Source organism: Amblyomma maculatum, chromosome 10 (genome assembly GCF_055883805.1).
Source record: "Amblyomma maculatum isolate TAMU_Amacu chromosome 10, ASM5588380v1, whole genome shotgun sequence".
NCBI classification, from domain to species: domain Eukaryota; kingdom Metazoa; phylum Arthropoda; class Arachnida; order Ixodida; family Ixodidae; genus Amblyomma; species Amblyomma maculatum.
In genome coordinates, this window is record NC_139353.1 from 33,421,166 (window position 1) to 33,447,729 (window position 26,564).

A 26,564-nucleotide genomic window follows, 5' to 3' on the forward strand; every position below is an offset into this window, starting at 1 on the left:
AATTAGCTTCGTGCTTAGCCCTATTTCTTGGAAAAAGAGACCTTCATTTATTTGACTGCAGCATTCTCAAGGGAGGATAGAATTGTCGAAAGTGGCAACATGCTCTCAGAAATATCGCAGAGAAAAGGACAACCAGTTTCAGCTTTCTGTTCTGCTGCAAAGGCTTTTTGCATGGCATCAAAGGACACTGAGCTTTTAGTGCAAGTCACATGATGCCTACAGTTAATCTCAAGAAAAAAACCAAATGTCTCACCTTCTGTTACAATATTCCCGAGTGCAACATAACTGAGGTATAGCCCTGCATTTCTTCAGGAATATTGCGGCAGTATCGACATCTTATTGTTCAGCACACCATGAGCTGCAGTGGCTGAACGGACATGCTTATGAGAATGTGCAACAAAGCGCTCGCCTGGCACAAGTCAAGCAGATTAGCAGACAGGGTTATGCTGCACGAACACAAAAGCAGCTGAGCAGACAACACTGCAACTGGCAAAAGCTTTGTTGCACATGCTTGTATTCTCGTATGTTTAGCCATTGCAGTTCATGAGGTGTAACAAAGCACTTGCCAGTTGTAGCGTCGCCTGCTTAGCACAAGTCAAGCAGATTAGCAGACGGGGTTATGCTGCACGAGCACAAAAGCAGCTGAGCAGACGACACTGCAACTGGCAAGTGCTTTGTTGCACATGCTCGTAATCTCATCCATTTAGCCATTACATATCATGATGTGCTGAACAACTGTCTCTTCAACTCTGTCGTGATACCACTGAAACGAAAATTTTAGAGCTGCACCTCACTTTCGTTTGCGGCAACACTGAGAGGACACAACAATGAAACAGATACAAGGAGCGTTTATTGCACCAAGCTCTTTGCATGACCAGAAGGAGAAAAACAATGCTGGAATGGGCGAAGTGGCATGAGTTGCACACAGTCGCAGAGCAGTAGTACTATTATGCAGGCTACGATAGGCTGGGGACACTTGGGTGTGATAAACAGGGGAGGCATCGTTGTTTCGGCTACAACTCTACTATGTAGATGACGAAAGTCCTCTTGCACTGCTTACTGCCACTTGCTGAGGAAATGCCTTCGTTGGTACATGTGTGCGCGGAATCCTGCTCCACTCGCACCTTGTCCCTCGCAGCACCACGTCGGAGACTTTTCCGTTCTCCGAAGCTTGCCCAGTGACACGCACACACGGTATGCGCGCACTTTTTCTTGCGTCACAGGAATGTCACGGCCTCTCACTTTGGCTTCAGTTTTTTGCCAAACTGAAAGGGAAAAAAATATAAAAAAATGGGAAAAAAATAAAGGTTTCAAAGAAAAATGGTTGGTTTGTTTGTATCCTGCCATGTAAATTTATGTGATGACACTAAATCACTCATGCTCCCTGCTTTGAAATGATAATGAAACAAGAACATGACAACCAACAGAATGTTCATCATCCAGTTGCGAGAGTACTACAATGGATCTTGTTATTTTCGAAAAATACTTCTGCATTGATTAGGATGAAGCTAGTCCTGTGAGGTATGTACCCTATAGACAAAGAGTTCTCAAACTAGGTTGTGCCCACATAAAAAATATTCTGTCGTGGAGGCCGCAATAGAGAACTCCTACCTCTGATAGATGCAAGATGATGCTACTAGTACCACTGCTAAGCAAGTTTTGTTTCACTCTGTTATTGTTTCAGATATTGAGGATTCGATGATTGATTCTAATCAAGGCAGGGACGTACCCCACATAATCGTAACATTAAATGAAATTCACCACTAAATGCCATTCGTGTCTCACAGCTCCGTCACCTTGCCATGCTCATGTGATGCAACTTGACTGCTCGTTCTGAACAGAAGTACACAAGTGACTAAGTGATTTTCAATCGCATATGAATGCCACATTATGTAACTGAAGGAAAAAGAAAAGGTAGTAACTGACCTGTCAGAAAAAAATACTTGCATACAAGAAAATTTTAAAAGTGCATTGTGAGATGAACACAGACAAAAGGCCCCTGCCTAAATTTCTAACAATAATAACTGAAAAGTCCAACACCTATACTCTATTCTATTAATTCCCTGCAGCATTACCAAAGCCAGGATGAATGCAGAGGCAATGTTCCAATAATGCAAAACACAGTGCCAGTATGAAATAGGCTATAATTGGATAGCGTGCTTTAAAATGCACATGTGCCAAACACAGATTATGGTCAAGCCTCAATGTACTTGTGCTTTTTTGCTCAGCACAGCATTCCTCAAATTCAGCCTGCATAACTTTTGCATAATCTAAAATAGCATTTCCAACAAGCAGGCATGCTTCGCAGCAGGGCACTTTGCTTTGTAGTGAATTTTACAGGATTCTTGTGTTTTCATTGGTTCGCCGTTCACAAGGACAAAATCCATAGGTGATAAATTCACACTATTTTTTATTTTTTGTGATAATTCTGTTCCTCCACGAAATAAAGGAGAATGTTGGTTCATTGGTTTCTTTTAAAAACTAGATCGCATCACTAGGCTGATGTCGCATCTTCGTTTGCATAGGCTAAACTGAAAGTTTGGATGTGACAAACAGCGCAACGTCCCACAAAATGGTTGTATACGTAAGGGTGCATATACATTTCTAAATTAAACTAAGATTCTAAAACTGTCCTGCACGTAAACAACACCTATTTAATTCTCTACCAGCTATATTTTCAAACCTTGCGAGGAGGTAACGATGTGCAGAGGGACATGTTTAACGCGCACTCCTGAATGGCTGAATGAGGAGGCACTGCAAGTACCTTTCACAGTACTGCAAATAGTTTTGGGATGGAGCATAGCTATAAACCAGAATTTGGCAAAATCCCAAGCGAATTTGTCACCATGTCTTGAGTAGCCTACTGTAAGTACTTGCTACTTAGATACAACTCCGGTCTTGGCTTCAGCTACGGCATTGGCTGTTTTAAAACACAAGTTCAGTGCTCCACTTTTGGCTTCAGCTATGACACCGACTCAGTTTCAGAATATCAGACTCAGTTTAAAAATTAGATGAGAAGGATCCCAGTAGTGGAGCTGTGGATATCGTTATGCTTTCTTAACATTCTCGTCTGTGCACGTGCAGGAGTCAGAACAGTGAGATGTTCGACGAGAACAAACGCAAAGGACGTGCAGACCGCCCCACAAGACGAGCACGGGGTGTTACACGATTGTCGGCACCTGGCGGCAGCGGCAGCATCGGGCGTTAGTGGGCAAAGCACCACTTGAAAAGGTTGCCGTCGGCAAGCAGCAGCACTGGTGGCCACACCTTGGTCGTGGAGGACGACGACGAGCTGTGTCGGAGGGCATCAATCTCGTCCTTCTGCTGGGTCAACTTTTCGTTCATGCTGGCCAGGTGCTCACTCATGGTGCTCAGCTGGTTCTCGTAACTGCGCGCCGTCGACCGCATCTCGTCCTGTTGACATTATCATCATACGCTTCGTCATAATCGGCATTTCAGCTACATCCAATACATTACAGAGGCGCCTACTATTGGCTTCAATTAATCCAAAGCTTACTTGTAAACTGCAGTAATGTTAGCAAAGAATAGTAGTGTCTGCAAAGCACAGTAAGGTATTAAAAAAAGACTTTAAAAAAAGGCACGCTAGATGATATGCTTTCTCTGGATTCATTATAGCACAGTTCAAGAGGTCAACACAGACAGAATGAAGGACACAGGACTGACGCTAAACTGCCACCTGGCTTTTTTCGTATCCACATAGTAACATATGTGCAGTACGAAAGATAGATAAAAATGCCCCTTCAAGCAAACTGCTCAAGATATACCAGTTCCATGTTAAAGAGCAGCATGGACATGTCACTAACACATTCACTCCCCTTCTAATATGGAAAGCTTCCAACACCTCAACCTTCGTATCGCCTTTCTTGCCAAAAGTCTATCTCATGAAGCCATGGCTCAGACCCTCTGCAGTGAGCGCAATGCTGAGAAGACACTGTTATGTCTTCCGTAAGTCATCATAACATATTTGTTTAGTCTTTGCATACCTTCAACCGTCAACAACAAACTATATGAATTGTGCTGTGGGTCAGTATAACAATATAAAACAATGTAACATACTGCAAAAATGAGCGCACATGATTATAAAACATGGCAGCGAAATGCTTCTGTAATGGTGAACATGGTAAGTGATACATAGCGACCTGGATCCACAGGGGTGTCCCCCCTCAAGTGGTGACTCAAGTATATGAAATTATTTGACAGGATAAACAAAAAGCATAGATGATATACTGTCTATATACATGTTCTGCAAATCCAGATCCCAGCCACGGCAGCTGCTTTTTGATAGAGGCGAAAAGCCAGGCGCCCATGTGCTGTGAGACATCAGTGCACATTAAAGAACCTCAGGTGGTCTAAATTTCCGGAGCCCTCCACTACGGCGTCTCTCATAGTCTGAGTCACTTCGGAACATTAAACCCCATAAATCAAATCGAAATTTTCTTACCAAGATCAAACGAAAATAAGCCCTGCAGCACATCACAGACACAGCTACATCTCGTGATACGAAAATCCTAATCTGCATCTGAAGCAGGGCTCAACAGATTTCAGCAAACCTCACTATTAATTCGTGTTACATTCTGTGCAGCGTGTTTTTTTGAAGGCCTTTACGCTCTATTAGAAGATAGCTGTACCAATGTGACACACAAAATAAGTGCAAAAAAAACAATGAAGAAAGGAAGACAAATACATGTGCTGACAACCTTCACCACCTACACAGCTTTCATGTTTCCTAATGAACCAACTAGTCTGAACTGCTACCCTTCACCGGTTATGCCAAGAAAAAGCATTATGGAAATGTATAAAGCTAGAGCTTGGCGTCGACTTGGCTAGTCTCAGAGACTGCCCAGACGCTCAACGAGAATGGAATGCGCTTAACTGCAGCCTGGCTCCCATGGGCTGTTACAACTATGTGACACCAATTTACCGGCCACAGCATGACAACCGTGCTTGTACACTGTCAACCCAGAGGGCAGCGGTCCACTTACCCGGAGCTGCTGTAGTGTCAGCTGCGTGTCCTGAAGCTGATTCTCCAGTTCGACCCTGTGCTGCTCAGCCAAGTGCAGCCTTTTCTGCAGGGCCTTGCACTGGAATGAGAAGCCACCAGTGTGATCGCAACAGCTGTTGGGACAAATTATGTACATCAATGCCACAACGTGCCATGGCAAGCACATGCCAATTTTTCTCCCCAGCATATCTCTAGCGTTTTCCATACCCTTCTCTTCTCCCACTACTCCTCGATACGACTCGACAGTGTTTACATGCTTCCAGCAGCGAGGTCGAGTGAGTCAACTCACCCATTGCAGTGGAGTTGACTCGACTTGACCCCTCGACTCCCAGACCCGACCTGGCAGCATTTACATGAATCCAGTAAAGATTGCAGACCCTATAACCCAACTCAACTCGCTCCTGTCGGGTCCATGTATATGCCGCTTATGAGTGAGTAGTGCTTTTTTTGCTTGTTTCAAACGATTTTCTGCTGGATGAATAACGACAATGCGATATTCTCAATTTCAGTGCTGAAGTAACGACACATTGGCCAAACTGCTCCCATTCATATTGGTGTTACGTGCAGCTTTCAAACAGCTCTGCATTTTTAACCTGCTAGTGATGGCACAGTGACAAAACTGAGTTGAAGAAACTCCCTATGCGTAGATGCAGTACAGTGTTATGCCCTCAATTTAACAGTCTTTCCAGCTCACCAACTCACCAAACTTTACACTTTGGGATTCATGAATTGCAATGGTGCTCCGTTTTCAGGGGCTAAGATCTGAGTTGCTAATTATCTCAGGACAGCATCCACAACATCACAAAAGTCTGCCTTTCTTGAAACACGTAGCTTCCACATTTGGTGCATGCTAGCACTGGATTTTAATTTTTTCTCTGACCGAACCAGTTGTCGTAATCAAACAAATTCGGTGCGCTCACCTCGGAGTAGTAGTAGACCGCTTTGCTGTCAGCCAGCTGGTTCTGCCGAATCATTTCCTTCATGCGTGCTTTGAAGTGCTCCGCTATAACCTGGCCATCATGGCCGTCACCTGCAATGGGCTAGTATTAAATCAACTGACAAATGAACAGCGCATTTTTCACCAAGCAAGCAGCTTTTGCAAAGCAAGGGCACTAACCTTCACCTTGATTCAGCAACTGCCCAGACACTGGTAACACGTCCTGCAGAAAGAGAATGAAGTATAATTGAGGCAAAGAAAATCTGGAAGCTCACAGTAGGCTAGGCAATTTTCTATTGCGCTACTAGCATTAAAAATTTGTGATACAAGCTCTGGCCTAAACCTTCTCTTGGAACCAAGCCCGTTCTTAAATCAAACGTGATGTGTCAAGTAACAAATGCGTTCCAAATCGTTTCGGTAGTAATTAAACCAAATAATGAATAGCTGAAGCAGTGAGTGTTCCTTGCCATCCTGTCATTAGATCGCCCAATCAAATCACCTGCCCTAAGTATGACTGTTGCAAATCATGTCCACAAGTCTCACTTTGCAACTTTCACAACGGCCAACCTTGAGAATTTTGAGGCTAAGTGTAAAATCAGAAGTCGGAAGATAAGCGCAGGCATGAAAGATTCTACAGTCGGACCCGGATGTATTGAACTCGAAGGGGATTGTGAAATAGTTCAATATATCGATAATTCGATATACAGAAATTGGCTTGAGATGCCGCTTGCGATCATGAAAAATGATGCTGAATTTGTCACGTAAACAGCCCACTCGCAAAATGAACCCACCATTTACTTTTGCCACAAAAAAAAAAACAGCATTAGTTGGTGGCATGTCCCTCCATTTCGGCTGTTGCATGCACAGCTCATTTATTGGCAGCGCACCAAGATGCTGTGCAGTGATAACGTCACCACGTGTTTACTTTTTGACTATACTTTTGATATTAGCTGCTCTGATGGCAAGGAGCGAACTTGGCAGAGTGCTCGTGATGGCTTGATCGCACAAGCCTGATTCGATTTATCACATCGCACTTGGGGCAAGCAGAGTCCACTGCCACAAAATCATTGGAAAGTGTGATAGCTGCAAATGCCATTTGAAGCAAACAATGCTAAAAGCCGTTGTTGTGATCGCACCTGGCCGTGAGATTTCGTAGATTCATAGATGCAAGGTTGAATGACTCTCGCAAAAGAAAACAAAATGCCGCTTCTTAACGTCTGCAGCCACCATAGCTTATGCTAGGCCGCAGGTTTAGCACGACGACACAAGACGTGCATCACACTTCACCCGCCGCGCAAAGAGGGTTCACAACACACACTGGAGAAAGTATCTGACATTCTGTCTGCCACGGGCTGAGCTGGAGCATTCGTAATGCATGCTCCTGCGAATAAAGACCGGGAAAGAGAGAGGAAGAGGAGAGAGAAAGCTTGGCAGAAGAATGGGCACACCCTTGCGCTTCACTCTATCACGTTGTTTCCTCTCTCCTGAACACCAACGTTGAATTGGCTGTATCTGCTCCATGCCGGCTGCTGCCAAATCGGTTCCCTCTTGTTCCTTCAAGTGCATGGCTTGCAAGCATCACGCGCTGGTGCGCGGAAAACGATTACCGCAGATGCACGTGCCTTCGGGGAAAGGGCACGGTGCTGCTCTAGACTAGCAGTCTCCAAACTGTTCTCTCTCATTTCTTCCACGCGTGGCTTGAAAATGTCACGCGACAAACGGCCGGGGGTGATGCAACTGTGTATGGGGAAGGCGCACCTTCCATTGCGTGGTGCGAAGTTCGATATGTAGAATGACCAGGGAAAGTGGAGTTCGATATGCGATGCAGCTTTCGTATACTTTTACACGGGATGTTCAAGGGGATGTCCCGTGAGTTCAATATAATCAAAATTGGAATTATCCGGGTTCGACCGCCACAAAAGTTGCAACAAATGACCGGAAGTGTGGCATTGGCACTAGTTAGCAGTAGCACTATTGTGTTAACATTACACGGAATACTTAAGGTGCATCTTCACAATTTCTAGTGTTTACCATTTGCAATGCGCAATGATTTGCTTGCTCCATTCCCTTTCAAGCACCAATGTAGCATCTGATCTTAATTTCTGAGCATAACAGCACGCTTACATGCTTTCTCAAGGTGCTTGCAATAAACAGCACGTGAAATCAAACCCTGTTAGTCCAATGCATTGCTGCCGGAGTCCTCCAAGGTGAAATAGACTTCGATCGAGGCTGCAATCACTCAGTAGCACAGCCACACAACTGCCAAAAGAAAAAACTGACACTTTCTCAAATAATGTGCAGTTGAAGAAAACTTGTCCTTGCTGGGACTGTACAGAGGTAAGTGCCAATGAGTAATTAATTACTAGGGGTGTGCAAATATTGAAATTTTCGAATATGAATTGAATATGAATATGGGAAAAAGAGCCTTCAAATATTAAATATTTAATCAGTGGAAAAAAAATGAAAATTAAGATAGAAGAGAGATTTCTATTCAATATTTCAAATATTCAAAAACTCCTAGTAATTGCACCTTTCACTGAGGTCAATCTCTGCAGCAGTGCACAAAAGTTCCCGTGTTATGTTTGATGAATACTTCATAACACGCATGAACTGGGCTTCAAGAAGAATAAAAATGCATGAAAGTTAGTCGTGAGCCTATGAATACACACTGACCACCAGCAATTTGAAGTCCTTGACTTTTATCAGGAGCAGCTCACAAAGAGCAGACACGCTACCTATGCTGGATATGTCATTCACGAATTATGCAAGTATGAAAGCTTTATGTTAGAGACCAATTTCAGAATGTTTTGGTAATTTGGCCCATTCATGTGAGAAGGCAACAGAATTTGCTCCCAGGCAGGGATGTGTCATGTACTTGGATACATGAAGACCTTGAAAACTTAAGCCGTGCCTTTTGTACAAAAGTTCTACAATTTTTACCAATCTAACAAACTCAAAATTAACAAAGACAAGAACACACGTATCTTACCTTGGCCTGTCTCTCGTACTTTGCTTGCGTTAGTTGCCATTCCAGCATCCAATGCTCCTTTTCCTAAATTCACACACGTAAGCACAGACAAGCATGAAAAGGAAAAAGAAACCGCACGTTGTTAGTAAAGTTTAAAACAATGTGAAGATACCACTAGAAATTCTCAAGTAGACTCTTAACACCAAAAGCTGCTCACCTCCTCGAGTTTTCTCACTTTGTTCTTCAAGCTTTCCAGCTAAATCAAAATAAAGGAGAAAAAAGAAATTGAAAATCATTGAACTTGCTAGAGTTCCCAAGCCTGGCTTGTAACTTGTCTATCGTCTTGTTGAAGATGCAAGAGAATTAATACAAAACTGGAATTGAACTATGCCAAAGATGAACACTCCGAACTTTGGTGTAACCTAACCTTAAAGTGTACACAACGAGGTAAGAAGCCCTAGACTGCATAATGCGAAACTCAGTTTTTAAATTTACTGAAATGGTGACAGTACCTGCTGAGCAAACGACTCCTTGTTCTCAACGTGGCTCTGAAGAGCTCCAGAGTTCTCAATTGCAATTCTATATGGCACAGAGTCTGGGCTCTTTGTGTACTGGAAGAAAAACAAACAAAAAAAAAAGGAAAGAAAGGAGGAGCGAATTAAGCACGTGTAGTCAGCAAAATTTTCTAAGAGAAATCAACTTGAATATCCAAAAATTGATACAAAGAATTGCTAGTTTTAAAGACAGAAACCTGTTCCCGATATTCCCTCCATCTACTCGGCATTCCCTGACTCTGATAATTACAGGAAGAATCACAGCAGCATCAAAGCCATCAACAAATTTTAAGCACTGCATTCAACACGCGTAGAAGGTGTTTATATTTGAAGTTACCAAAAGTATACTCCACCTGGTTTCACGCAAACAAACAACCAATAGTGACAATGTGAGAGCACATTATACTAAACACACAATACTAGAAAGTTCAGTGGGTTATGCACTGACAGAAGAATGAAGACAGCTAATGATGATACTCAAAAGTGAAACTGCATGCAATGCAAGCACAGCAAGCTCCACGAAAAGCATAAGCGTTTGTAGTCAGGCATGAAATCCATAACATGCCTGAATAACCAAATGTTAAAACATACTGGGCACAAACATCCAACGAAATACAAAAAATATTTTCAACTGATATGCGAAGCCTTGAATTTTGCATGTCCCTGAAGTACACTCTGATATCAAGTAAGCCGGCTTGCACATTTCCTATTTCATTCAAAACTCACCGGAAGTGACTTCTCGAAGCACTTCAATGTGGCTATTGCTCAAGAGACTGTTGAGAGGGCCATGCTCTAGCCTCCTCCTAACGCACTCTAGATGATATGGGAGGAATTTAGGAAAAGTGACGAAGATCTGATGTACTCGTGAGCCCACTACTGACCAGCTGGCAGGTCTTGAGGTAGGCAGTGCCCCTCTGCCTGAGCAGAGCCACGTGAGGTCCCAGGTGGGAGGTGCAGAGGACCTTGGCCCTGGCAAGGCCCCTGCACTGGTAGGCCTCCCCAGCAAACAGCACCTTACTGTGGTTTTCCAAGGCTCGGGACAGCTGCCACACACAAACATGTGCAAAAGAAGGAGACGGTCAAAGTTGCTGCCAAGACCTTGGCGCACGCGTGACGTTCTTTGCTGTCAGCATCCTGGCACGGTTCGAAGCAACAAAAATAAGCGGTCTGGTTGCAATACAGAAACACTCAAGATGTTTAACTGTGAACGAAATAATTAAAAAAGTGGATTGGCATAGTAATAAAATGATAATGACCCACACTTGCTACGACGACTAATCTAGAGTGAAGCTACAGCACATGGTTGCCCGAGATTGTGTTAGGAGGACAAGTAAAACATTTGCCTGAAAACTGTGTCTTGGTGTAATTCAAAACCGAGCCCTGCAGCACTATTTCTTCCGATGGCCCATGCTGTTATTTGCTAGCTTAATTAAGGAGATAACAGAAACCTCATCAAGGAAAGAAATGCATTGTCTGGTATAAAACAATGTGATTCACTGGCTGTGACACCACCAGACCGGATAATTCGTGCAGGGGTCCAGCAAACACAACTACGAAAAAATTACTCAAAACTGGATATAAAGGCATCAAGAGCTTTTACATAGTGTCATCGCGTTGCCTACTCTAACGTCCCCTTCTAAAAGACCAATGCAGCAATCTCGTAAGACTTCTAAAGTTTTGTCGTGCCATGCCAGTTAGTCGCGCCACTTGGTAGAGCAAGCCAGGCCAGCACACTTTAGTGCTCACTTACAAAAAAAAGTCATTACACACTAATTACATTTCATACCCAGAAACCTTTTTTCCAGTCCCAATAAAAAAGAATGATGCATCTCGGCATCGGCATCATCGGCGGCTCAAACCACCGACCCAAATGTTGGTACTATGTTGGCAATTCAATGGTTCTAAGTTGGGCCAGTGCAGCGCCAACATAGTGGCGGTATTTGCCCGGTGAATTGTGCTGCCTGGATGATGGTGTCCTTCACACCTTTACATGACTATAGCCCGAACAATACTTCAGCAGCAAGTTCTCAATCTGCAAGGGCAAACACTCATCAGATGTTGCTAGAAAACGTGACTTGTAGTTTTAGTAGTCAGCCCATTTGGCGCGCTACAAAAGGCGGCGTAACTCAAGCAGCCCCTGCAAATTAACTATTATATACTCAACGGCTAAGCTGCTAAAAAGCTGTTATGCATTGAACAAAGTGAGAAAAATCTGTCATTGTTGCCCAATGTAGGCTTACGGCCATTTCTTTTCAAGACATTCCATTTTTCAAGCCGTTCTCTCACTAAAACATGACAAAGTCACCGATGACGTAAGTACTGCTCTAGTATTTACACGTTACCATCACTTATCCTTTGGCATCCGCAGTGCCGGTTTAGACAACTGCCATTCCGTGTACAGAAGAAAAAAAAGACCATCAGCCAGACGTTGCCTCATGCTTACCTTTTTGCAGCTGTTTGAAACGGACGCCAGGCTGCTGACGAGACAGTCGTCCGTTGTCTTGGCTTCTGATGACACGGTTGGCAACTCGTGCTCGAGCAGCATGAGGGAGCTCAGCTGCCTCTTCACATCTGCAGCGACAACAGCCGAACTAGATCAGGTAAGCAGCACAAAGTAAGTCCAAAGAAAAACGGCTTCGTAAAAACTCAAGAAGAAATAGCATATGCAGTGTTCCTGCAGAATACTGATCAGAAGGCGGTTACCTCCCTGCTACCATTTAGGTCAGACGTGGTTTTGGTTTGTGGGGTCCCAAAGTGGCTCAGGCTATGAGAGACGCAGCAATGGAGGGCTCTGGAAATTTCGACCACCTGGGGTTCTTTAATGTGCACTGAATAGGTCAAACACATTTCACCATATTCGTTACACAAAAAGGTCATAATTTGCTATTAGTGAAAAGAGCAGCAAATTTAATTCCTTGATTCATTTCCTACTACTCCGAATATTGGCGATATTGTCTATAATCAAATGCAACTAAAGAAGGAAATAACAGATTCTTTTCAACGGAGGCCCCCTTAACCAGTGGTTTCGGCCGATTTTCATGATGTTATGGTTAATCAGATTAGGACAAGGTAAACACCCTTTCATCTGCCATCTGTCATGTCAATGGCTATATTAGGGCTTTTAAGAGGCACAAGCCACTTGTAAACATGCATGTAGAATTGAATACTACTTAACAAACAAACAAAAAAACTGAATTACATTAGAATGGTCTAGTCACCGGCATTTGACTTGCTTCCAGATAAAAGCACTCTGAGAAGTATGTTACAAAAAAAAAAAAAAAAGAAACGTGTTTTGATGCTGACATATGTTTCAACTTTTAAACTGTGGCATTCTAAGCTGGTCAAAAATTTTTGGTAGGATGCCAGCCTTTGATCTGGTATACAGTAAATACTTGTGCTGATTCCTTACTTCAACAAAAGTTTAGCTCTGTTCCCCCAGAAGCAGAATAAGAAAAAGTGCACACAACAATGTTGTCACCTTCAAAGTCCTCCCAAAGGCACTTGCTAATGCCCACCAGCTTTCCAACGACTGCTAGGTACCCAGCACAGCGGCACGCTTTGGAGCCCGGTTCGCAACCTGCATATTTTTGATTCGAAAGATATATTTTCATGCATATTAGATGTGAAGGTACATTCTTCACTCTTTCCATACAGTCCTAGAAAATAAGTTAAAGCACAAGGCACAGAACAGATCTCCAAATGCAGTTCATAGTCTTTTAGTAACAGAGAGGCTCTTAGCATCCACTATCGAGATGGAAACGAACACAGATGCACAGCAAAGTAAAGCCCACTTTACACCCCAAACGCCATGGCAAAGACACTGTATCCACTGGTTCATACGCTTTTAATTACAGTCTTTGTCAAAAGTTGTAGAGCCAAAAGGGTTTGGTTCTGAGCCCCATCATTTGGCTCGTAATGCAATCTGCGTATTCCAAGTCACTCGAAAGTTAGAAGACATACAATGCTGCCCTCTCGAGTGGCAAATCCAAAAACTGAAAGCGCCATTTCATGAACAAACACACTAGCAGTGGTTTTAAGTGTGAGTAGTTTCAAGTACAGTCTTAGGATTTATTCGCAAGCTCACCCTTTGATGACAGCAGGAGCAGATACCGGCTCATCTTGTCGAACTTCACCACCACGCGGCCGACCACATGTCCAAGCTTGGCACGTAGTTCCTGGCACTTGGTGTCTGAACTTGGGGAGCTTGCGCCAGCTTTTAGACTGTCATAAACAAAATAAAAGAGCATGAACTTAACGGCGCATTTTTTGGGCTACCCTCTAACTCTGCATCTCGGGCATCTCGAAGTATACTGACCTCAGCGTAACGTAAGGCAAAAGCTTGTTTAGGTAACCCACATATCTTGTGAGTGCAGCAGACAATGGGGAGATTGCCGGTCCACCATCCTGAAAAGTTTTTAAAGGTAATTATCAGCCAATGCTCTATCAAGAGCTGCTGATGAATACGCAGTTATTCAACGAGCATCATTATGACGCAAGCAGACGACACACAAAAAAAAAACACTAATCTTTCAAACAAGGATGAAGCATCAAGAAAAAGAATGTCTATGCAAGCAAACAAACAAAAATCTGCCACCCTGGCCTAATTGACCACAAAGTATGCAGCATCAATATGGGATCCTTACCAGCAAAGCTTAACGCATTCACTGAAAATGATCCAAAATATTTCTGTACAGTTTATCCTCTCTAATTATAATAGAACAGCAAGCGTAAAGCCAGCCTCGGTCTGTCATCCCTCACGTCTCGTCGCAAAACACTTCGTCTTCTTCATAAAATTTTTCATCATTCTCACCTGCGCGAAGAACTTAGTTCACCCCCACAGTATGTTTCAGCCTGGATGGATCATGCCCACAAAGTTGGCATTCTGCAGAACAGAAACCTATTTTTATTCCTTTTTACCCCGTACATCTGACGAGTGGAATCACCTTCTCGTATCACTGGCACTAACTACCGTATTTACTCGCATAATGATCGCACCCCTGAATTTTGCGGTCAAAATTCCATTTTTTAAATTCCCCGCGTAATGATCGCACCCCGAACATGGAGCCGTCTGGTGGTTGATCTGCAGTCATCCCGCAGCGAATGCATTCCGACGAGTTCCCAACCTAGTCTAGTAACGCTGGAGTTCCCATGATTCCATGCTTTGCGGCGTTCGCCATTTTGCAATTCGGCAGCGTCATAACGTGCTTTGTGTTTTTGTGCGAGTTTACGCCATTTCACCATGGGGCGGTATGCCAGTTACACCGCCGCGTTCAAGCTCAAGGCTGTCGACTATGCACTGGAGCATGGCAACCACGCTGCTGGTAGGCATTTCGGCGTGGACGAAATGAGGATACGCTATTGGAAGAAGCAGCGCGAGAAGCTGATGGCTACGAACAAGACATGCGGGCTTTCCGTGGACCCAAAACGGGCAAGTTCCCTCGTGTTGAGGAGGCGGTCCTAGAATACGTGAGGGACCTGCGCAAGGATGGTTGTGCAGTGTCATTAGAAATGATACAGACGCAGGCGCGCACAACTGCCAGGAAGCTGGGAATCGCCGCAAAGGATTTCCGCGCTAGCTCCGGTTGGACGACTCGCTTTATGCGACGAAATGGACTTTCCCTGAGGCGGCGGACGTCGTTGTGCCAGCGGCTCCCAGCCGCGTATGAAAGCAAAGTGATAGACTTCCATCACTTCGTCACTAGGCTTCGTGAAAAATGCGGTTACCTCATGTCGCAAATTGGAAACGCCGATCAAACTCCACTGACGTTCGACATGCCCCGGAATACAACTGTGAACGAGAAGGGTGCTCGGAGCGTCCTCGTGAAGACGTCTGGCGCAGAAAAACAGCGATGCACAGTCATGCTTGCTGTGACGGCCGACAGCGGAAGCTGCCACCATACGTGATCTTCAAACGGAAGACTATTTCGAAGGGAAACTTTCCCCGTGGCATCCATATACGTGCACAGATGAAAGGGTGGATGACTGCAGACCTGATGGTCGACTGGATCAAGACTGTTTGGGGAAGAAGACCAGGAGCATTTCTGCTTCCCTCGCTTCTGGTTTTGGACAGTTTTAGGGGTCACCTTGTGGACAGCGTGCGTGCCAAGCTGAAAGAGCTGCGCACGGACATTGCAGTCATTCCTGGCGGCCTGACTTCGCTGCTGCAGCCTCTCGACGTGTCTTTGAACAAACCGTTCAAGGACAACGTTCGACGACTTTATGCTGAGTGGATGGCGATGGGCCAGCATGATTTGACGCCGAGCGGAAAGATTAGAAGGCCATCCGTGGAGATGCTGCGCTCGTGGATCACAGAAGCGTGGAGCAGTATCCCCGACGAGGTAGTGGCTAAGAGTTTTAAGAAGACAGGCATATCTAACGCTTTGGATGGAACGGAAGATGACTTCCTGTGGGATTGTGAAGATGCTCCCAGCGACGACACTGCCGTTTCCGATGAGTCGTGCAGCAGTGAAAGCAAGGATGGCGAGGATTCAGACTTTGATTAGAGTACTGACGAAAAAAAATAAATGGGCATTGTGCACTCCATGTGATGCTTAATGTGCGTGTTTATTGCGAAGGTAAGCCTTACTCAGCTTTTATTTTTGGTTGTAATCGAGATATATGTTCTAAGACGTCTGACCTGCAACTTGTTTGCGTTTTCGGCGCTCAAAAATTTTTTGTAGAAAATTTACCCCGCGTAATGATCGCACCCCGAAGTTTGCGTCAGTATTTTAAAAAAAAAAGTGCGATCATTATGCGAGTAAATACGGTAATGACTACCGTTTATTTCAAGAATGCCTCAGCTAAAAATGTATAACCAGCAACATTTTGTAAACCTATGCTCATATTGTTATGTTTTATTTTTATTACATTGTGTAACCACTCCCCTCTGTAATGCCGTATGACCCTGAGGGTATTTTAAATAAAAAACAAATAATGAAGCCACGAAAGAATGACATCTTCTCAATGTTGCATCCCTTACGAACTATACACAGTAATATAATTACAGAAAACTGCTTAATACGTGCTTGTTTAAAAAATGCAAGCAGACCACGCTCACCAAAATGTAAAGCTCCCGTTGGCAAACGGAGTCAAAATATGCCTGGTAAGCTTCTTCTATGGGCTGCAGGTAGGCTACGTTGCCATGGAGATGCTGGGCAAACTGCAGGAGAGAAAATGAAGAGCGTTAAATATCTGCTGCTCTTTTTTCCGAGTCAAGCCTGTGTTTGTTCCAAAAACGTAAAGATGCAGCCAAAGAAGGCAGGCAGAAAAATCGCTTTTATCTGACCCACACTAACTCGGCAGTTTGGATCACTCAAATAGGAGCACGATCCAGGCCGATGCCCATGTAAGGCTATGGCATTGGACGCTCGTTAACTCAGACATGGGACAGCTTAATGCAGGCTAAGCAGTGCCCAGATTAAGCCAGATTAAGATTAAGAGGGATGACCCGCTCAGCCAGCCATCAATCACCAAAATTGACCTTCCAACTTTTTTTTCTGGTTTAAAGGTCGCATCAACAAACAGCTTGTCTGAAATCGCGCATGCCCTTGACGCTTCACATCCAGTCCCTACCTGCACTAATTAAGCACAAAATGCTTCTAACGCAGATTCTCATCAAACAATGATGAACATTGCCTAGAAGCCATGGTGAATGTCAGGCCGACCGCGAGGGTGAAAATCGAGCCAATCTTACCCGAAATATCCAGAATTTTCTTTTACATGTGAACTATATCCAGCGGACAAAAACTACCTCATCACAGCCCGGCATTTATTTATTTATTTATTTATTTATTTATTTATTTATTTATTTATCTATTTATTTATTTATTTATTTATTCAGTGATTGTGTGGGCAATGCATGGTACTGCCCGCGGGGCAGGACAAAAGGAGGTAATTAGTCTTCTGACGAGGTCCTGGCCCCACTGGGCGCAACAGCAGCGGGTACAAAGTACAGGCAATGCACATGCAACTACATACAACAATCTTCACCGTATATGAAACAAAAACACATGAAACAAAAACACAGAGTTAAAAACTATCACCGCAGTACAAAATACGCATTCAGACACGTGCCAATAACAAAACATAAGGAAATGTAACAACAGTTATGAAACTCTGGAACAATGTAAAGGAATAGCACAATACATTTCGATTTCGCATCTACTTTAGTCATGTATTTGGTTTTCTATTGAAGTGAAAAGAGGTTTTATTCTCCGTTTGAAAGTTGGCAGACTTCTACTTGTTCTTGCGATATCAAGTATGTCTGGGTAATTATTACATAGTTTCATGATTTGATGATAAATTGTCTGTTTAGCATAATTAGTCCGAGGTTTATCAACAACAATGAAAGTCCTCCGCAGATTGTGACCAGTATCCCTATTTAGATAATGACTAGAAAATCTATTATAATTGCTCGACACTTCAGAAAATACGTACACAGATAATTTCTGTTTGTATATATCGTGGAAAGGTAGGATATTATGTGTTGCCATGAACGTTACGGTGTCTAAACTTTCCTTATATAATGCTCTAATGGCCCTCCGCTGCAGTGCAAATAGTCTGTCATTATCAGTCTTAATTCCGGTACCCCATACTAAACAACAGTAATTAAATAGAGAGTGTATTAGTGAGAAATAGAGCTGCTTTTGGAGCCTGACAGGGATAAGATTTCGAAGGCGGCTTAACATTCCAATACATCTCGCTACTTTCATTCTTACATTTCCCACATGGTGGGACCATGTTAGGTTTGACTGGAAAGTAACACCTAAGAATGTATGACAATCTACACGCTCAAGCAAAGCATCATTATAGTACAGGTTCACATTGTTGAGAATGGGCTTGTTTTTTGCAGAAAATATCATATATTTTGTTTTGCTAGTATTTATTTGAAGCTTGTTTGTATGTACCCATAAACCAAGGTCATTCAGCCATGCGTTCGACGTGGTCTCAAGTTCCTCAAGGCTCTGCCCAGAAAAAAAGACACTTGTGTCGTCAGCGTACAGCAACACCTCACCCGCAGTTGAAATGTTAATTATATCATTTATATACAGTATGAATAACAACGGGCCGAGTATAGAGCCCTGAGGAACGCCGTATTTAATGTTTTCTTTTCCTGACGTAATGCCATGTATGGAAATAAACTGAGCCCTCGAGTGTAAATAACTCCGTATAAGACTTTGTGCTGTGCCTCTAAAACCATATGCCTCAAGCTTACTGAACAAGATATGGTGTTGTATAGAATCAAACGCCTTACGAAAGTCTAGGTAGATTCCAACTGTAAATAACTTGGCTTCGATGTTACGGATGATTTTATCTTTAATATGCAGCAGGGCCATTTCGGTCAATTTCCCCTTCTGAAATCCGTACTGCTGTTCAACTATCACTTTCCTTGACGATAAAAAAGTGCTAAATCGTTTATATAGGATTCGCTCTGCAACTTTGGAGAACAGTGACAACACTGAGATTGGCCTGTAATTGTTTAACTGATTGTATTTACCACCTTTGTGTATTAGAGTAATGCGAGCAATTTTCAGTCGTTGTGGGAAGATACCAAGGGCTAACATTTGATTGAAAATACGAGATAGGGGCTTTGCTATGTCATCTGCAACTGCCTTAATCGGTAGGGCTTTAATATCATCTTCACCAGCAGCCGATGATATCAAAACCAGCATGGCGGCAAACGAAGCAGCCTTAGATTGCTTGGCTGTTGAAGTAGCCCCTCCCATTAAGTGCTGTAACCGGCAGCCTCTTGCAATCAAATTAAAAATGATTGCCTTCACCATATTTTATCTTTCTCTGAAAACAACACACATACAACACAGCAGCTAAATTAACACAGGAGACTGCACTTCCCTAAACACTGAGACTTTTATGGAAATCTAACGCACATCACAGTTCCCGCAGTGGTGCTGTATTTATGATTGCAATGTCAGTTCTTTTTCTGCTAGAATCACACTGCTGAGAATACACTTCACACTACATTCGAAACCAAAGTCCAAGTATAGTGCGATTTTTTTTTTGCTGCTCATTAAATTAGCTCTACCACTAGGCTAGTGAGATGTAGGGAGAAACAAACTTCTTGGCAATGTCGAGGCAAAAAAAAAAAAAAAAAAAAAAGGCCGTGAGGAAAGGCCAGAACGTGGCACTGTGCAGCAATGGATGACAGTGCCGTGGCGCAGCAGGTGGCTTCCCAGTGAGAACAGCTTCAGACATGTCAGGTCTATGTGATGCTTCATGTTATGTTAGATTATATAGTGCATGGTTATGGTTATGACTTAGCATTATAATTGTAAGTTTGCATCATAAATAAATTTCTGCCTTTTTCTTCCAAGCACAAACCCCTCTTCGCATTACATTCGTTGTCATGCTATTTATGTGTAAATACGGTACACTTGAACGGCTATGACGGAATACAAGGCCAAAGTAGTAGAAGGAGTAAAGGAAAGGGAGGAAATTAGGAGAGGGAGTAGAACCACTCACCTATAAGGAGTAAAAGGGGAGGGAGTAGAACGATTCACCTAGAAGGAGCAAAAGGGGAGGGAGTAGAATAACTCACCTAGGAGGAGTAAAAAGGGAGTGAGTCGAGGCAGAAGTGGGTGCAGAAGAACTCACCGCCTGCAGTGGTCCCTGTGCCAACTGTGGGTCCAGCCCACAGATGGCGCCAGAGAGGAGTAGACGCACTCGCTGTTCGGCATAGGTGTGCAGCGTGGACAGCGCCTGGCTCACCTCGGGCACCAGCTCAGCCAGCTGCCAGAGCAACGCGCGCACGCCATTCTCATGGGAGTGCCACGTCACAGGCACGTCCAAGTTCAGAGCACGTCCATCCCCTGTCAGTCAATGGCGGCATGTAGAAGTGTCAACAGCAGGAAAAAGAAATAAAAAACAGCCCGGTAAGTGAAGAAACTCAGAACAACGGTAACCAGTTTGAGACTCTCACCCCGCATAACATGGACAAAGGGACAACACAGCATTAATAAAGTTCTGCATTTGTTCATCCTCTACCTTTCTTCTGGCCATGTTGTCGTGGGACGCGAAATTGTCCAGACGTAAATTATAGAGACAACAATAGAAACTTGAAAATCCCCTCAAAAACTGCTAAAGGTTAGATGCTCTGAAACAGGTCAGCCCAAAGAAACAAATTGATGGCAATCATGCAATGTGATGTGACAAATCAGCATTAACTGCAGTGGCTGTACATTTCACTTCTGTTGGGTGGAGTCATCTGGATGCCGGGGGCAGGGTGGAGGCTTCACCCACCAAAGCTTCACATGTCGCCATTTTAGGGGAATGATGCTCATACTGCCAATGCAGTAATATTAATAAAGGGGTCACAGAAACAAACAAAAGATGAGTGCTACACTGTTCATAGTTTAAAGCAGTGCTGGTCCCATCATCATCTTGTCTTGTGTCCTTAATTTCGTACTAGGGCATTTCTTTCTAACCTCAAACCAATCTAGCTATAAGCACTATTAGGTTCTCTGAAATGCCGATTTGACAAAGGAAGCCAAGGAAGCCAATGCTTTATGCTATGAGAAAAAAATGTACAGTGGAACATGTTCAACAAGCAGTTCAGAAAAAATAATGGGCACAAAAAAGTAATGTAAGCCAGTGAGTTTTTTACTAAATGTTTAACAACAGCTGCAAAGTCTGCCTGCACAATTCCCTTACCTGCATCTCTGAAATGGACATTCTGTTCAATAATAGTCCTAGCTTCCTCCAGTCTGCTTCCCAGGCTTTCAGTCACCTCAGCCAGCTTCGTTTCACTGCAAGCAAAGTGGAGTAAAGTTCCGCACTAATATTTCCGGACATTATGCTAAGCTGAAGCAGTCTCACCTCTGTTCATTCTTCATGGATACCTCCTTCAGCTCCTTCTCACATGACTTCAGCTTCAACTGTATGGAGAGAAAAAAGAAAAGCGAAAATATTGTGTCTTTTGACACAGTGATGAAAGCAAGAAAAATACCCTACAGTTACAGGAAGCATACACACACACAAAACAAAAACAAGCCTTGCACAGCACTAACCCGCTACTTGTTGCCAAACAGAAAACTACGAGCCAAACAGTTCTACCACAAATAAATGTGAAATAACTCAGAGACATGACTGAGAAATTCTCAGGATCATAATAAAATCCCACGTCAGGAACTCAACGCAATTTAGAGAAACACCTTAATGATGTCCAAGTTCCTTAGTGAAGTGCCACTTACTACATAGTAAACAATCTTAATAATGACGTAAAAGAAAGCAACACAGTCCTTTGGGGAAAATTGTAAATTCTGTCAATTGAAAACAAAGAATCCGCAATATTCTGTGGGAAGCCTCGCACAGAAGCAGTCATATGCTTCACCTCAATGATCCGAAATTGTTTCAAAGTTGGAGTTTCCTCGCAGTTCAGAAGCACAGTGGGTCAGGTTGATGTGGGCATTTTGAAGAGCAGCAAGAATAAAATTCTCGCCATGTTCCCAGCTTGGCTCCGAACAAAGCGAAAAATTGCTTTCTGAAGCAGATAATTAAAAACCATATCCCATTACAGTTGTGAAAACATGATGACTGTTTGCGATAAGCATCAGTACTGAGACTCATTCCATTATAGAGTCAGGTGTGCAGATGTGCTGCCTGATATGCTAGCTTGCTTGAGGAGATGGGGAGCAAGATGTCAAGGCATCCACGAAACTTTGCTCGTTCAATACAACATTCTGTTTCAAAAAGACTTGAATGATTAAGACAATCACATTCCTATACGTCTATTTTTATTGATGCCACAAACACAAAACTAAAAAGTGGTTTGCTTCAAACCAGCGATTTCGCAGAAAATCATAAAACCCTTGATGTTTTCATAAAATTTCAACAAACTAAGGTCTATAGTTAAAACAAAGTAAAATGTTAATATAAGATGGCAGTCTTGTGTATACAAACTACCAATACGAGCTTACAACCCGAGATCCCCATCTCACGTTATTGCTACATCTTCCGGGCTCATGTTGACTGACCAACAGGCCTACACACATTTGCTGAGAAACAACTAATGCCTATCCTTTCCGCGGATGATCAACCATTCCGCGTGTCAGCTTCACTGTATGATCAAAGCCGACCCTCCCAATGACTCTTAAACTAACACCCAATATCAAGGAATAAAAAAAAAAATAATTAAAAGAGTGGAGAGCGTACCTCAAGCTTTGCACGCTCCTGTGCCAGCCGGCCGATCTGTTCCTCCCGTTTGCCGACCGCCTCCCTGAGTTGGTCCTCGTGAGTGGAAAGCACCCGACGGAGTTCTTCCAGCTCTGCTTCCAGCTTCTGCACTGTCTGCCTGTGCTCCAATTCAGCAGTGGACACCTGTGCAAGTGACAGAAACTGTCACCTTTACGGTCACTCTGCACAGTTGTTGAACATCTCTTGTCAAAAAGTGGGGCCAAAGCGGCTTTCCGTGACACATTTCTGCCTTGAAGAATGAGGACGGGAACCAACTCTCACTTCAAGTCTGAACATGAATGAGACCTCACAGAATGAGACAGTGTTTACAGTATGCTGCATCATAGATACCTCACACAGAGGTTGGCTGGTAAGAGAACAATTAGTAATGTTCAGTAGATGTATGTGAATACCCAATTTTTAGATACAAATGAATATGAATATTAAAAATTTAGTATGAATCAAATTGAATATCTTTCAATATTACTAATGGCAGCCAAAACTAGAGTTGAAATTTTTCCATTGAGCACAGCTATGAAAATAAACTGAGATAGTGAAAGCAAATGTTTTTGCGTATCATCTGCATGATTATTTGTACCTTTAATATCTACCACACACTGATTGAGGGAAGGGGAATCGTGTAGTAAAAGCAGCAATGAGCTTTTATTTTGCACATTTATAACTTCTTTGCAATTCTCGGCAGCTGCATACAGTGAAAAATGTTTACTACAACAATATGACTCTATGCTCGAGTGACTATGGAGCTTATTAAATGGTGTCATGACGCACTGCCAGGTGCCCATGCAGAAACTCTATCAACGGAGGTCGATTATTTGAGAGGCCTTAATGAGACCTACCTTAATTTAATCTAATTACTTCACCTACTCTGTGTATAGTGCTACCAATGACTTCCAATAACGGTACATTAGTTAGAATGCACCATAGACCCACATGCTCATAGCTAGGAATCGCATATTGAAATTCACACGACAGGATATACCAACAAGCTTGTCAAGCCACTGCTGAAAGTTCACCTTTTTGACAATGGCGAAATGTCCTCGTGGGCAAGTTACAATTTTGGCAGGGTTGTAAAAATGAAAATTTGTTCGTTCAATAGCGTGGTTGCCAGTGCTATGATGACTAGTGCAGAGTGAGAAACAAATATCAGATACCCAATGCTGTCCCCGAAATGTTAAATAACTCTAGCAACACAGTAACACAGCAGCCACAAAGGGCGCCACATGAAAACAGGCAATGTAAATTAATTCTGTGCCAAGCTGAGGTATCCATCCAAAGAGGAAAGCTATACAGTTTTATGAACTCACCCACGTGAGGTGAGGGACCATGAGTGATCCCCACAGTCAAGCATTTTTGTTTACTTAGCAAGTTAAGCTAACACCTAAATTCTGGTGCAGTACTTGTGCAGTTTCATCCTAGACGGCATCCAAATCGTCTAGATAGTATATCAGTGCAATACAGGAGTGTCAGACTAAACAGCGTTCGGTACCTGTAAGTGCAGCTTTTCATTCTCCTCAATGCGACTCTGCAATTCGGCATCAATGATTCCCTGGTGCATCGGAGATGCTGCTGCTGCTGCATGGTGCTTTTTCTGAAGACAAAAAGAAGAGCTCCCGAGTAACTCATGCAAGTTATCTCAGGATATCTCGTGCAAGTTTGCACAAAGGCACAAAAAACACTGTGAAATGGCCAGAACAAAAAATACTGGACAGAGCTGAAAATCAAGGAAGATCATCTAGATGTACTACATTACTTCAAGAATACCTCAGCTCAATGCAGTCGGAAGACTTGCTGGAAATTAATTCAAGCTATAAAAGGATAAAACTTTAAAAGGCATCAGTTGCTGATTATGGAGCGTGTGTATCACTCCTCTCATCATCATTAGTTTTTCATTTGGGTAACCAGAAAAGGTTTAACAGCAGATTACATTCTGTGAGGGAGGGGGAATTGTGTTTGGTTTGGTTTATGGGGCTTTAACATCCCAAAGACTCGGACTATGGGAGACACGCCATAATGAGGGCTCTGAAAATTTTGACCACAAGATGTTTTTTAATGTGCACTGACATTGCACAACAGATGGGCACCTTGCTTTTTGCCTCCAAGCAGGAATTGTGTGTGGCAGTTACAGCAGACTTGAGTTGTATCAGAATATAGACAGCACACTAACTCAAAATGTGAATGAAAATGCCTGAAAACGTTCACATAATCTGGTGTATTGAAATTACGCAGTTAATGCCGCAAAAAACATTGTGTAATAGTACAAATCTTAATATTTGTGATTTTTTTTAGGATGGTACAACTGATCTCATCAGAAGACTAACGTGAACAACTTGTTTTGCTAATATTAAAGAACACTTCAAACTTCCGAGCTTTTTTTTTTTTTTTTTTTTCACCATTAAAATATAGTTGGAGATCTATGTTCAGAGTAAGGCCAAGTCAGCCAAAGAGTATGTAGAAACTTGCCAATGCTTCAAGATATTGTCTGACAGCTTAACCTATGATTTAGGCATTGCGCTGAAAGTTTCATATATAAGTTGTTTCTGCAGCAAATCGCGCTGAAACTAATTTTCGGAGACATTTGTGAGCACTGGAGGCCACAAACTGCACTAGCGTCCAGCATCAAAAACATGTGCCACTGAGCTTGACGATTGCAGTATGGTGCCACAGACACGTAAATGCGTATATTGATTACCTTGTTTTTTTTAGCGCGATCTTCTTCTAGCTCTTCTTGAAGGAATCCGACACGTTTAGTGAGCTGCTGATTGCAGAAGTTCAAGCTTTCCACTTCCTGCAGCAGCTTGCGCATGCCCTGCTCCTTGTCTTTCAAAGCATCCTGCAAGTGAAGTGTCAGTGCTCACACATGACCCTAGGTTGAAATCAAATCATCGAGTTCTCATAGTGCCTCACCTTCAGTTCGGCGTTCTTGGTCTGCTCATCGGCCACGGCCTTCTTGAGAACTTGAGCTTGCGCCCGTAGCTGTCAAGGAACAATAGCAAAGCACGATAAGCGACGCGATCGAAAACATGAGGTACGAGTTGGAGCGAGTAGTTGGCGTATAGCGATATCATCCGACGATAAATCTGCCGGCTGATGGGAAACTATATACACATTTTTTTCTCAACTGCGCCAAGGGCTCGCCCGGCCACTTTGGTGAACGATGAATACGAGAACACATGTTAGCACAGAGGACTTCAGAAAGCGGTACTGTTGGCAAGCGATTGTTTCTTCTTTCATTTAACGCATAAGGAAGCATCGGCTCGCTTAGTCTGATCAGTCAGATAGTAATCTCCACCCCCTTCATTCATTGCCTAAGCGACGCCACAAGATGCGTTAGTACACCGGCTTAAACATGACGCAAGGACGTCAGCTGGCTGTGTAACTGCAAAGCAGGATACGAGCTCGACTGACGCGAGCGTCATCGCACAACCGGCGTGCATACACGCTCACGAGACACCTGTTTTGACAACAGCGCGGAAAGGGGTGGTGGGTTGGACCCACGACGTTACCTTGGAGTACTCGTAGGCGAGCTTGTGGTACTTCGCCGGCAAGCCACCTTCAGGAGAGGCCGACTCGTCCATTAATCCCACGCGGCGAACCGATCTCAAGCCGCGGACGAGTCGCTTCGGCCACTTTGGGCCTGAGCGGTTTGTTCGGCAACCGCACACGCACTCGCCGGATTACCGTGCCTGCAACACGCACCACAGCACAGGTGATAACTGTCCGTATTGTGATAGAAAAGTGCGATCGCTGCGGCCTCTCTCTGTCTAAATCAGAAGCCTGTTTGAGCCAAGTCGGTTAAGATCCAAAGCCACCTGTGTGAGGTAAGATAAGATCTTCAAACCGCGGTCAAACCATTGTAGTAGTGTATTAACAACT

General features: G+C 43.4%; 1 protein-coding gene across 2 annotated transcripts; it reads right to left on the reverse strand.

The window, feature by feature from the left end:
- Nucleotides 1-828: 828 nt before the first annotated feature.
- LOC146176116 (protein phosphatase 1 regulatory subunit 21-like) lies at nt 829-26,421 on the reverse strand. Of its 2 annotated transcripts, none has more exons than XM_084582451.1 (22): nt 26,195-26,421; nt 25,596-25,664; nt 25,381-25,521; nt 24,178-24,279; nt 22,650-22,814; nt 21,315-21,373; nt 21,150-21,244; nt 20,094-20,308; nt 16,540-16,641; nt 13,798-13,886; nt 13,567-13,703; nt 12,961-13,059; nt 11,926-12,053; nt 10,364-10,525; nt 9,441-9,539; nt 9,146-9,184; nt 8,950-9,012; nt 6,141-6,183; nt 5,944-6,053; nt 5,004-5,102; nt 3,268-3,414; nt 829-1,265 (listed from the first exon to the last, which is right to left on the reverse strand). In XM_084582451.1, exons 1-22 carry the CDS (start codon nt 26,264-26,266, stop codon nt 1,239-1,241), a joined length of 2,262 nt encoding a protein of 753 aa, XP_084438577.1. In that variant the 5' UTR covers nt 26,267-26,421; the 3' UTR covers nt 829-1,238. The 2 variants fall into 2 exon arrangements, with proteins under 2 accessions (XP_084438577.1, XP_084438576.1); XM_084582450.1 differs by having other exon boundaries at nt 3,180-3,414.
- Nucleotides 26,422-26,564: the final 143 nt, after the last annotated feature.

Coding starts and splice junctions, on each gene's coding strand:
- LOC146176116 (XM_084582450.1), bottom strand. CDS start 26,266: ATGGACGAGTCGGCCTCTCCTGAAGGTGGCTTGCCGGCGAAGTACCAC. Junction 13,704..13,797: donor TTGCCTTACGTTACGCTGAG/GTCAGTATACTT, acceptor TGTTTATGACAG/TCTAAAAGCTGGCGCAAGCT. Junction 6,054..6,140: donor GTTGCTGAATCAAGGTGAAG/GTTAGTGCCCTT, acceptor AGCCCATTGCAG/GTGACGGCCATGATGGCCAG.